Here is a 13890-nt window from a genome sequence, read left to right as displayed (position 1 = left end):
TCATTCATTTGAAGAGAATTTCTGCTAAAAGCCAAATCAGATTAACCATAAGGATAGAGGTAACATCAGCAAACGACTTGGTTAACATGAAATTTGCAACTTACAAAATAGACTTGCTGAGCATAATATAAATATTATTCGGCACCTTTAGGAGTTTCCTAAAAATCCGAGGTATGATGACATATTCCTGTCGAGTGTTCTAAAGACCTTGAAATTTTAATTCACCCAGAAAGGGAATGAACCCACTCAAGTAATTACTGAAAATTGTAAAGCAAGACCTTGATCTCAGTAGCTAGTCAATCTGTCTTGCATCAACTCTGACAGAGTGAAGTCTGGACTGGCAGCTCAAGATGCACACTATCAGGAGAATCTATTGAGAACCCCTGAGACAATGATGTCACATGGCAACTTGGATCTCCGAGTGCAGATTGAACAAAAATGGTGATCCTCAGCAGGTCCAGAAGGCTTTCAAAATGTCAAAGTAATTACTATTTCATTTTCCCATTTATAATTTGAATTGGTGGGATTCGCGGCACTCTTAGATTTATTTTGTAGTTGTGCAGGTACATTAGCAGAGCTTGCAGAATTACACCTTCTTTCACAGCAAAGGGAAATAAAGGAATGTTACATTGCAAATGATACTGCAGGCTTGCTGCTTCTCTCTGTTTCCATCCTGCAGGAGAGAAGAAAAGGACTGAGCTTAAATTAAAATCCTACAGTTCCTTATCTGCTTCCCACATGACGGCAAATCTGAGTTGAAAACCGTAAAATTAAGAGAAGATCGGGGATAGTTTAATTCAGCAAATCCATCAGTTCGGCTTCTAGTCTCTGTGACTAGAGGGAGGAAAGGGGGGGGGGGTCAGATAGACATTAATAAGGTGCAAGCTAGAAATTTGCTTTTCACTGCGAAGCATTTGTACTTCCAGTAAGAGGGAGGTGCAAGAGAAATAGCATTAGTATATAAAATGCTGATTAAATATTTCTGATGGTAGATCTGAAAGTAAATTTCTGGCAGGGTTTAAAAATCAAAGCCCCATTCCTAGAAGATGTGACATCGCCCATGATTGGTGATGTCACTGATTGTCTTAACATCATGAAAAAATAAAGTTAGTTTTGTTTCTCTGCCTGCCCACTGATGTTGCTCTCTCATTTTGGACAAACAGCTTCAACTGAACAGATAGCCTATGATCTATCAGGATAAGTCTGGGTGGTCCAGGCAGACAGTTTTTCTGAGGGCAGTGATCATTTCAAGGTTTTCCTGATGCATTTCTTTTTTTTGGAAATACGCCCCCTCTCTTTTTCACCCCCGGGGCTAACTACGTTAGAAATGAAGAACAATGGGTAGTTCCGCAGTCAGAGGAACCTAGCTATGAACACGCAGTGTTCATAGGAGGTAAAGATATATAACCATCATTGTTATGTCTACCTCTTATGGATGCTGCAGGACCTGCTGAGTTCCTCTAACATTTTTGTGTTCTTACTACAATCACAGCGTCTGCAAATTTTCACATAGTTCCACATTCACTTGACCAAAATTTATTCCTCAAACAATGCCTCAGACAAATGACCTTGCTGTATGTAAACTGCGGTGGTTCTTGCATTACAAGAGTGATGCTATTTCTGAAACACCCTTTCTGCTGTGACAGACTTTGGAATGCATGAAGGTTGTTGAAGATGCAGTGTAATGGCAGTTGGTTTTGGTCTTACAATAATTCTGCCATTGGCATCATTTGGAATTCAAACCAGATTTAATGCAAACTTCAAAAACTGTTAGAATCTCATCTTGCTGGGTGTCTGGATTGGGATAGCAATGTGCCACTTTAATTGACGTGGGATGTGTTGATAATCTTGAATAAAGAGGCTTCAGAAAAAAGTATTTAAAAATAGATTATATTGGCACTTCAGCTGTTTAGACAGCATCTGTGCATTATCAGAGGGGTAGCTTGTAGATAAGTTTGTAAACTGAGACTCTATCCATTGCTCAGATGGACATAAAGGATTCTAGGGCTCAATTTTGTCCAGGGCTATTCTGCTGAGTGTCCCAGCCAGTCTGATCCATCATGACTTAAGCAAACACTGTTGGACTGAATCTCAACCTTGTTGTGACTCCTGAATTTGGAAAGCAATGTGTAACTCACATTTTATGTTCAGAAGTAGATCTGGCAGTTCACAGCAGAATATCTGGTCAAAATCCACCTGTGATGATTTGGATCTCGGTGCCTGCATGGTTGACTGCCGTGTTTTAATGTACAACAATGACATCACTACAAAACTGTTTTCATAGTAATGAACACAATGAAGAGTCATCAAGCTGTGACTAGTTTCACTTCTAGCTTCCATTCTATTTCATTTGTCCCCTTCTCCCATTCCATTTTGGGGAATGTCATCAGGATGGAAGGATCAGGGAGTGATCTTTGAAGTTAAGCTACTTGGAGGCCACAATATACTGCGCAGAACCAGACGTCAAACCTAGGGTGGGGGTGGAAGACGTTTTAAAGCACTCATTAAAGGAATAAGGGGCCTTTAGGCTTATCATTGATCAGTTACAATTGGGGGTTGGCAGCGTGGGATCTGCAGTCTTCTAACCCATTCATGACATTTGAACACAAAAAATCTCTGTGATGTAAGTGTTCTGCAGAATACAGTGCAGTGTTTCATAATCACTCACTCTCAATAATGCTGACATTGTACACCGCAATTCCTGGTGTTGCCTGCCATTCCTGAACATGGTTTAAGAGAGAGCTTTGACTATATTAAACCACAGTGAACGTGGAATTCCCCTAAAGACATGATTCATCCAATCCAATCATAGGGAGATAAGAATCTCTGTACCTGGCATCAGTTTTCCTGATTTCTTTTTGCAGTGCCTACAGCAGATTTTTCTATTAAACGCAATACAGATTAATAGCATGCATGATTACTGTATATCTGTTATTTGCATATATTCTCACTGCAGCAAGTCATTTTGTGCTGAGATTTCACTGTAACTCCAAGATTCACATGCACAGTGTTGTGTCCAGCAGAAAGACTGGCAGTCAGAGAATTTTTATAATGTCATCATTAACTAGGGATAAACTGTAAAAGTTTGGGATTTAAATTTGAAATATTTGAGCCTCATGTAGCCTACAGTATCCAGTTTCAACTTCTGTGTGTGCACTTTTAAATGTCTTGCTTGTAACATGTTCTACTCTTCATACGAGGCCTTGCATACTAAACCTGCCAGAAGCAAAGAGGATCAAGTGTCACACTTTGCTGATTGGCTCAAGTCAAAGAAGGCACACTGATTCACTGAGCAGGAGAATCCACAAAGTAACTCGGCCTATCCAACGTGGTAAATTTGATTGCACAGGCTAAAATCCCCAACCTTTTTCCAATCTACCCGAATCATTTGCCATCTAATGCATCTTTATAATGCAGAAATCATGGATATAACACATGGCACTAAGATGCTAAACTCACCCAGAAAACGCCTTATTTCAAACGTCAGCTGCTAGTCTCCGAGGGAATCCCAGCAGGTGAAGGCATGGAGCATTCTGTTGGGATAGCAGGGGAACTCATTGTGGAAATGACACCGGACACAGACAACATGGAATCTATCTCTATCCCACAGAAATAAATGGAAGTCACCCAGCAAAGTATCTCCATGATTCTTACCTCCCATTCTACTCAAAAACATAATTGAATTACAGGTGTCATGATGTTTTTTCATATATAATTACTCATGATCTATTTGCCACTGTGGCCAATGTCTGCTGCTTTTCCATAGGGGAATATATTTATTAATTTACCAATCATCTGTTTAAGAAATGTCTTGTATCTGTTATCTGAGAGTAATGCAACATAATCAATATCAATAATGCCTCTCATTTCTCCATTTTAAATGGGACAAGTAAAAGTGAATTATCCATCAGTTGGCTGTGGGTTTGAAATCTGGTCCACTGGCTGATCCATGTATTGATCAACCTTTCTGAAATTGGTGCATGGCAGTGAGGGATGAGCGGTGAGATTTCTATACATCAGAAGGGTGGAAGGGCCAGTTACCATGCTGTATCTTGAAATTATAAATTAAATGAAATCTTGGTGTAGATCTGCCAGACCTTTTCGTATCTCCCTTAACCACAGGATTTACGATAAAATTAAAATCCACGGAGACCAAAACCCACTTCCTCTCAAGATATTGAGGCCTTGGCTGGTTGGGCTTAATATCAAAGCTTTACTTCCTGTTGCTTTAATTAGTGCAGTGGTTTGACAACGGTGTTCAAGGTTACTTTTCCTCCTGAGGAATTGAAGTCAAACATTGCCTTTGTGGTGAAGTTGAATACAATTCTATGCAATGTTGTTGGATAGCCTTTTGTAAGGCTCAGTGGAACCACCCATTTGGCATACATCCATTAGGGAAGGGGCTGTTATATAGATTGCCTTTAATAAGTATTTTATGATATAAAAAACAGAAATATTAATGATTAAATTTTATCAATAAAATTTTTAAATAAAGTTTTAGTTTTATATAAAACTTATAAATGTTTTTGTCACTAACTAGTTGAAGCAACATCAAACAACGTCTAGATTTTGTCCTTCCACCAGCTCAGGACGTCTCAAAATGTTTCAATTCCAGTGAAACTCTGGTGAACCCTAACCAGTTCCTCTGCTGGGAATGATGGAAGATGGTTTTTCACCCTAAAAGTTCACAGAAACAGTAAGGGAGATGAGTGACCAACTAGCGGTCTCGATGGTTATCGACAGAGCATCAGGAGAATCCAATTACTTTTTGTATTACTCCATAGAATATTTTATAGATATTTGAGCAAAATCTCATCTGAAACAGCATTTTTGGCAATGGATTCAAATCTCCAGAAATAAACCTGAATCCACAATCTTCTGATTGAGGGAAATTGATCAAAAGTGCCACAGTTGGTTTTTCTATAGAAGCAATACTGTCTTCACTTTTACTAGGATGCCTTTGGTGCTCTGTGGTTAATAAGGGATAACTTTAGGTGGTATATGAGTGGAAAGAAAAAGGTTGAGAACCACTGGGGTAGATGATAGTAGCATTTTCCCCTCAACAAAGATGACCATAATCAGAGAGCAAAGGTAAGGAGTAAGAAGTTTAGAGGGGCATAATATTTTCACTCAGAGGGTGGTTGGAAATTGGATGCACTGCCTGAGGGAGTTGTGATGCTTCTTTTAAGCAATAAAGAAACGTGGGTTCTTTTTGAACAATTATACTTTATTAGCTAAAGAACTCACTCAGGATCATGTGGAGGCATCCATCTTGAATCCAACTCAAGCTACATAGACTCGTCTCTGACTCCCTCTCGTGGTCAGGAGAAGCACTAACACTCTTATCATTTCATCCCCATTCCTTGAGATGTTTAATCTAACTTGACAGACCAATTCAGTATTCATTTCAATTTAAAGTTCCAACACAAATGTAAACACAACCTCAGTAGCAGAAACTTTTTAAGTGTGCAGTTCTTTTAGAGATTCAGAACATCAAGTGCTTTGATAACCCATGTGGATCTTCTTAACACAGGTGCTTATGTCGGCTCTGCTGCTCCACTACTGCCTAGCCCTGGTGGTGTTTCCTCTGTGGCTCTGTAGGCTGGATCCTCTGCATTTGTCTGTTCCTGCAGTGTCTCTTGCTTTTTCAGCAGGCTCTTTCGATTCCTCCTCAGTATTTGACCATCCTCTGTTCTGACAGTGTAGGACCTTGGATTTACTTCCTCAAGAACAGTAGCTTTTTTGTCCCAAGTTTTGGAATTTCTTAGTCTCACTTTGCCATGTTGTGCCAGTGGCCCTAAGCTTCTTACTGACTTGTCATAGTTTACTTTTTGTCTCCATTGTAGATGCTTTTGTTTCCATTGAACATCTTCGTCATCTCTGTTCTTGTTTGGGTCTGCAGAGTAGGGAAGTGTGATGCATAGTCTATGTTCCTTAAGTGAAGCTCTGTAACTCAATAGAGCTGGATAAGGATCTGGGCCACTGTCTTATACTTTCTTGAGCAAATGTTTTACTATGTGGACTCCTTTCTCTGCTTTGTCATTTGACTGAGGACTTCAAGACACTTGTTGAAAACAATACTAGGAACATAGGAAGTAGGAACAGGAGTAGGCCAAAAATGGCCCATCGAGCCTGCTCCGCCATTCAATATGATCATGGCTGATCTAATTTATGACCTAACTCCGCCTACCTGCCTTCTCCCCATATCGCCTAATTCCTCTATCATGTAAAAATTTATCTAACCAAATTTTAAATATATTTAATGAGGTAGCCTCAACCACTTCCCTGGTTAGAGAATTCCAAACATTCACTACCCTCTGGGAAAAACTATTTTTCCTCATCTCTGTCCTAAATCTACTCCCCTGAATCTTGAGACTGTGTCCTCTCGTTTTAGTTTCCCTGGCCAGCTCAAAAAACCTTCCTACATCTATCCTATCCATACCCTTCATAATCCTATATGTTTCTATAAGATCTCCTCTCATTCTTCTGAACTCGAGCGAATACAATCCTAGATGATTTAATCTTTCATCATAAGTCAACCCCTTCATCCCAGGGATTAACCTAGTAAACCTCCTCTGGACCGTCTCCAAAGCCAATATATCCTTCCTCAAATATGGAGACCAGAACTGGACACAGTACTCCAGGTGCGGTCTCACCAGTACTTTATACAGTTGCAACATTACCTCCATACTCCTGAATTCAATTCCTCTAGCGATGAAGGCCAACATTCCATTTGCCTTCTTAATAACCTGCTGCACCTGCAACCTAACTTTTTGCAAAGGTCTGGAATTCTCTACAGGTGTAGCATAGTCCATTATCACTGTAGACAATTTGAGGAATTCCATGTCTTACAAAGATTGATTTCATATATTTGATCACAGAAGCAGCAGACGTGTTAGGAAGCAGTGCAATCTCCGGATAGTTTGGAAAACAGGTTTTGTATGAATTTACCAATGAAAGTGATCATTCTCCATCCTCTCAGTATGCTTTTTTGTTAGTGGGTCTGGGCATCTCTAAAATTGCTTTCACCTCGTTCTTGTCTGGTTCCACACCTACCTCTGACAGTTTATCTGCCAGAAGGTGACTTCCCTCACACCAAACTGACATTTTTCTCTGTTTAACTTTAATCCATACGTCTGAGAGCATTGTAGCACTTTGAAGATCTTCTCGTTGTGTTGTTCTTGTGTGGATCTCCATAGGATCATGTCATCCATGTACATGTGTATCGCATATATGCCTTCTAAGATGTGCTCCATTGTCCTATGGAATACTTCTGGAGCTGATGAAGTTCCAAAAGGCATCCTCAGATTGGTGTATTGGCCAAATGGTGTATTAAATGTACAGTGCTATCTTCATGCAGTTTTATTTGCCAGAATCTTTGGGATGCATCCAATTTAGTGAAAAATTTTGCACCAGCCCATCTCACTTGTAATTTCATCACTGGTTGGAATCTGATAATGTTCCCTCTTTATATTGGCATTCAAGTCTTTTGGGTCCATGCACAGGCTTAGGTCACTGTTCTTCTTTTTGAAACACACTATTGAATTCACTCATTCTGTGGGCTCCTCCACTTTCTTTATGATCCCCTAGTAACATCATTTGGTCGAGTTCCTGCTTGAGCTTTTCTTTTAGTGGCACTGGAATGCACCATGGAGCATGCAGTACTGGTTGTGCATCCTCTTTTAACTGTGAACGGTAGAATTCCAAACCCCTTGAAGATGTCGGGAAATTGATCCAGTATTTCGTATACACTGTTCCAAACATTGGTGCTATTAATGTAGTACACCCTCTTGCCTTGGCTTAAAGTTTCACATGCTCTGGGACTACTGTGAACCTGAGGTGGCACTCTTTATCTTTAACTTGCACCTTGAGTTTTCATGTACCTTTCATGTCGATGCTCTGTCCATTGTAGGCTTTGAGATGTATAGAATTTGAATGGATGTATGGCTTTATCATCATTGCCCTGATGATGTGCACACAGATCAAATTGACCTTTATCCCTGTGTCCAGTTTGAAAGGAATATTTTTTCCATTTGTTTGTAATGACACTTGACCTGCTTGACTCTGTTCATGCTTGGTGTTCAGTGTCTGTTAGTTTGGAATCTTTCTGCATTACCAGGCCCAAAAAAAGTGTGCCACTGAGTGTAGTTTATTCTATTGTGTGTACAGTGTCTTCTATAGTGTGGACAATTTTATGTCTGTTTTATTTCCCATTGGAAAAACATTGCTTTGTGTAGTGATTCTGCCCTTTTCACTTATTACAGATTTTTCCAAAGGCAGAGCATTGTTTTGATGCATTTTGAGTGCTACATCATTTGCATCTCTTTTTTTGTTTCCTATGTTTCGTTCTCTGTTTGTGTGTGGACAGAAACTGTCTTTTGTACTCTCACCGAACTTTTCTTTGTGCTGCAGAGCTAATTTACTGGTGTGGCGTATTGTCACAGCTCCAGCTAAGGTGAGCTCTGTCTCATGCAGCAACCACTGTCTTACTTTCTTATCAATAATCCCGAGCACAATCTGATCACAGATCATTGAATCTTGCAGCGATCCAAAGTTGCATGTTTTTGCTTTCAATTTCAAGTCCATTTTTTAAAAAAAAAAGTATCAAATTTCTCCCTACAGCTGTATGTGCAAGCAAAACATGTACTCTCAAATGTTTCATTTTGCCTTGGTGAACAGTGTTCATCAAACATCTCAATAACCTTGTCGAACTTGCCCTGGTCTTCTGCCTTGGCAAAAGCAAATGTATTGAAAACCTCTAGTGCTTGCATTCCCACCACGGTAAGTAGAAGTGCAATCTTCCATGCATTATGTTTGTTATCGAGTCCAACGGCTTGCAGGTTCTGCAGGAATCTTTGTTTGAACAACTTCTGCTCATGGTTGACATTTACAGTGTCAGGGTCCTTCACACTATCCATTTCTCTTCTGCCATATCAACTGATTCTCACTCCTGGTACCATGTGATGTTTCTTTTAAGCAATAAAGAAACTTGGGTTATTTTAAAACAACTGTACTTCATTAGCTAAAGAACTTGCTCAGGACTGTGTGAAGGCATCCATCTTGAATCCAACCATCTTGAATCCAACTCGAGATGCAACAACTAGTTTCTGACTCCCTCTAGTGGTCAGGAGGAGCACTAGCACATTATCATTGCAAGAGTAGTGGAGGCAGATAATTTTACTACATCTAAGAAGTAGATATATGAGCGCTAGAATAATTAACGCATAGCTATGGACCAAGAACTGGTAACTGGAATTGGTATAGGTGGGTACTTGATGGTCACCATGCATGAGATGCGCTGATGGGCCCTTTCTGTGCTCTGTAACTATGGCCATCATTTGTCCCTTTACCATTGTATCACTAACCTACCGGCACCACCTACGGCTCCTAGAACGCTTCCACCAGCGTTGTCTCCGCTCCATCCTCAACATCCATTGGAGCGCTTACACCCCTAACGTCGAAGTACTCGAGATGGCAGAGGTCGACAGCATCGAGTCCACGCTGCTGAAGATCCAGCTGCGCTGGATGGGTCACGTCTCCAGAATGGAGGACCATCGCCTTCCCAAGATCGTGTTATATGGCGAGCTCTCCACTGGCCACCGTGACAGAGGTGCACCAAAGAAAAGGTACAAGGACTGCCTAAAGAAATCTCTTGGTGCCTGCCACATTGACCACCGCCAGTGGGCTGATAACGCCTCAAACCGTGCATCTTGGCGCCTCACAGTTTGGCGGGCTGCAACCTCCTTTGAAGAAGACCGCAGAGCCCACCTCACTGACAAAAGGCAAAGGAGGAAAAACCCAACACCCAACCCCAACCAACAAATTTTCCCTTGCAACCGTTGCAATCGTGTCTGCCTGTCCCGCATCGGACTTGTCAGCCACAAACGAGCCTGCAGCTGACGTGGACTTTTTACCCCCTCCATAAATCTTCGTCCGCGAAGCCAAGCCAAAGAGACTAACCTGCCACTATTAATTGAGAGTGCTTACAGACACAGTTTACAAGCCACTGACAATGTTTGGTTTTGACAGAGAGCAGCTTCAGAGTGAAAATTTAAGCTTAGAACAGAATTTCTTTGGCGTTTCTGTTAGGATCCGAGAATTAGTTGGGAAATTCCAGCTCGCATTTCTGCAGACAGTGTACGAAGCTGAAGTCTCCTGAGACTGGACATTCTTGCCTCTGTAAGACTGCTGATCATATGATTTGGCATGGTGGCCTCGATTTAGCATGTATGTGGTTGATTGGAAAGGAAGGAAGTTGAAGGTGTTTATTTTAGTGACTTTATTTTATTTCAGTAATAAAGTTACTCTTAGTGTTTGACTCAGTCCATTGTCAGCCATGTTAGACCAGATCCACTCACAGTATTCATGAGGATGGTGCTTGGTTCTGTTACAGGACACAACTACAAACCCTTTGAACACCATTGCTTCGAAACTCATCCCCAGCGGCAGTGATAAACCACTTCATAGACATGTCAGCACGGTGTATGTACTGTGTCCCTTGACATTTATTTCATTGACTATGATGAGCAATGATATTAAAGAGGCAAAATCAATTTAGCTTCATACAGCTCATTTCTCCTGAGGAACATAAATTGGGAGAATTGTGTAACAGGCTATTGCTGTTGCCATTTCACTCAGTGTTAAAATTACCCTCAGGCTTTTATTCATTCACTTTCCAAATGAAAACAACATTTACCAGTTGTTTGCAATACACAAAGGTGCTGGAGAAACTCAGTAGGTCACATAGCATTTCTAGGAAACAAATTATAACACACATTTAGGGCCTATCATCGAGTAAAATCCAAAATGCTTCTGAGCTGGAGGATTTTTATGCAGTCCACATCTTGGGTCTCCAGCCAATGTGGGCTCGCCTTGAGGTACTCAATGGCTTCAGACACTTTTGGGGGTGGGAGTGGATGCTCCTCATCGTCATGCTCCTGTGGTTCAGGAACTGGTGCTATAGTAACAATATGGATGATCTTAGAGTCCCATCAGATGCTCAGTTGTTGGGCATTCATTGTTGGCAGAGAACCACTGGCGAAAATCCTCTTTGCTAATTTCAAACAGCCTTTCCACCTCACCCACCTCTTCATCTGCGAAGCCATAGAATTCTCGCTCACTGTCATCATCTTCATCTTCCTTTGTGGATTGTTGTGATGAAAAGGCTGGGCCCAGACACCTCTCCCAGCATTTTTCCAACACGAGGAGCTGACTACTGCTCAGCTCTTCCCACCTAAGTGGAAAACTTCCTTAATGATTCGTCTACAATTCTATGAACTAATTCACGCCTGTAATTCTGCTTGGACGCAGATGATCCCTAATCTAGTGGCTGGATCTTAGATGTAGTGTTCTTTGGGAGGCAAGAAACTCTGATCTTTCCGTCGTGGCTTAATAGGTTGGCAGCTGGCGGGTGGGCGGGACAGTTGTTAAACAAAAGAAGAGCTTTGAGTTCTAGCTTTTGCTTACGCAAATGAGAGAGGATAGCAGGGACAAAAGTTTTGTAAGACCAATGCTCAAAGATGACACTGGTCCTCCAAGCGTTGCTGTCATGCATGTATTTGAACGGTAATGACTTCACGTTGACATGATGGAAACAGCAGGGCGATCGAAATTTGCCATTCATGAGTGGTTTTAACTTGTGTTCCAATCTTGGTAACACCAAACAACAACATCACGCGATCTTTGTATTGTTTGAACCCTTTATGTCGATGGGTGTCATCTTTGCTGGCCTGCATGCCATCTGGGATCATGTTGTAGGAGAGGCCTGTTTCATCATAGTGGTACAATTGTTCTTTGACATAGCCGCCACCTTCTAAGAGAGTTTTTAGTTCTGCTGGGTATTCGCTGGCGGTGGCACTGTCGGCTGAGTGAATTTATCCAGACACTAACACTTGAGAAATCCCGTAACAGCCATCCATTGCTAGCTTTGAACTATGGAGTTTCTCCATTGATCAGCTTGTTAAACTTCTCGGTTGGAGCTTTGAGAATAGGTCCAGGAATGGGAAGGCCTTCTGAGCACGTGTGAATGAACCGCTCATACAGGTAGTCATCGAGGTTGATATCTTTGGCTGTCTTCATATGTTTGGCCTTCAGTCCCACCTCTTTCTCGTCTTTCCAAAATGATGCTCAAACTTATCTTCTTGAGATTTCCAGGCACAAAGTGTTGATTCAGGCATGGCGCGGTCTCGTGCAACTTGGGTTTGACTTTTAGTCTTGATCGCGTCAAGTGCCTAAAAGCTTATCTTTCTCGAAAAAAAAAGATTTTTGTTTTCTAACGGTGTATTCCATTAAAAAAAAACACTTCAATTCCAGAAAGAGCAAAAAAAAGTGTCCGATGGCTTATCTCATTATATCCAGATTCACGTTAAATCGGGATTCCACTCTAATCATATAAATGTTTAGTAAAAGTTGCAATAATATCTGCCTTGACCATCTCCTCTAACAGCTTGTTCCATATACCCATCACCCTTAATGTAAAAAAAAATTACCTCAATGCTCACCTTAAACCCATGTCCTCTGGCTACTGATACCTCCACACTGGGCAAAACATTCTGTGCTCACTTTTTTAAAAAAAATGTCATTTGGATTTTCTTTGTGTTCATTTTGAAGTTATTTTCTTTTACTTTCTTTTGGTAATCTTGACCTAAAGTTGTCAGTGAAGGTCTTTCTGATGCCCATATTTCCACTATATAGATGCATTAGTTCACTCCCAAAAGCTACAGAACCTCACTGTACTACCTTAACCGTACACTCCAGAACCACCAAAAGATCTGTGTGCACTATTGAAACATCACTTTTTTTTGCCCTAACTGAAACTGTAAATATTTATCTTTTAAAATATATTATCTCATTTCTCTTTCTTGGTGTTTGATGGTCATTTAATTCATGTTTTTGTAATTGGTTTATCTTACATAAATTAGTGGCTGCAGCAAATAAGAATTACGGTGCATCTCTATATTGTACTATGTGACAATCAATTTTTATTTATTCATTCAGTCATTGCAGTGCCAGCGACCTGGGTTTTAATCCAGTGCTGTCTGTAAAAAGATTGTACCTGTGACCTGCGTGGGGTTTCCCCCAGATGTTCCAGTTTCCTCCCACCCTCAAAATGTATGACGTTGGTGGGTTTATTGGGCAGCACAGGTTTCATGCTCCAGAAGTGCCTTCTACCATGCTCTTACGTTAAATTAAAGAAAAACATCAGTCGCTTGTAGATTTCATCAATTGTCACTGACGTATGCTGTCCTGTTGTTTTCTGTCCTCCAGTCAAACAAGGTGCCTGTGGTGCAGCCGTGCCATGCTGTTCACCCTCTCACCCCTCTCATCACTTACAGTGACGAGCACTTTGCGCCAGGATCACATCCGACACAAATCCCCACAGATTCCAGCTCGAAGCGAGGTGAGGAATCTCTGATACGAAGTGTGACTGAACCTGAATACAAGGGAGGTAATGTTGCAAGACTTGTTGTGTTTAATTTCCATTCACGATTTGGACAATTAAAGTTGTGGGATTGTTTTTGTTGGATCAAAGGAGATGGAATGGAGATTTAATTGAGGTATATAAAATTATGAGAATGAGTCGATGTAAACAGGAAAGACCTATTTCTCTTGGCAGAGAGCTTAATAACTGGGTGACGTAAATTTAAACTATTTGGTCGAAGGATCAGAGGGAAGTTGATAAGAAATGATTTCAACGAGTAAAGGCGGGTGTGGATCTCACGATGTGAATGATTGACGAAATGTATATCACATTTAAAGATTATTCTACAGGGCATAGTGGCATATCTGGTTGAACTTTTGCCTCACAGCTCCAAAGACCAAGATTCAGTCCTGATCTCCCTTGATGTGTGCCGTTTGCATGTTCTCCTGGTGACCATGTGGGCTTGATCT

At 41.0% G+C, this 13890-nt stretch overlaps 1 protein-coding gene across 11 annotated transcripts in view; it reads left to right on the top strand.

Annotated features, from left to right (window-relative positions):
* lef1 (lymphoid enhancer-binding factor 1) overlaps positions 1-13890 on the top strand; it is a 198809-nt gene that overhangs the window by 79201 nt on the left and 105718 nt on the right. For 8 of the 11 annotated variants that reach the window (XR_011353915.1, XR_011353913.1, XR_011353914.1 and 5 more), the window contains exon 4: positions 13267-13447. Coding sequence is in view for 8 of the 11 variants with exons in the window: in XM_069925776.1 (XP_069781877.1) it covers positions 13267-13447 (181 nt within the window). In the remaining 3 variants the exon portion in view is untranslated. The remainder of the gene's footprint in view (positions 1-13266; positions 13448-13890) is intronic. The other 3 variants (XM_069925778.1, XM_069925772.1, XM_069925774.1) reach the window with 1 other exon arrangement.

This window comes from Narcine bancroftii, chromosome 3, assembly GCF_036971445.1.
Source record: "Narcine bancroftii isolate sNarBan1 chromosome 3, sNarBan1.hap1, whole genome shotgun sequence".
Classification (NCBI taxonomy): domain Eukaryota; kingdom Metazoa; phylum Chordata; class Chondrichthyes; order Torpediniformes; family Narcinidae; genus Narcine; species Narcine bancroftii.
This window is presented reverse-complemented; position numbering and strand designations above follow the sequence as displayed.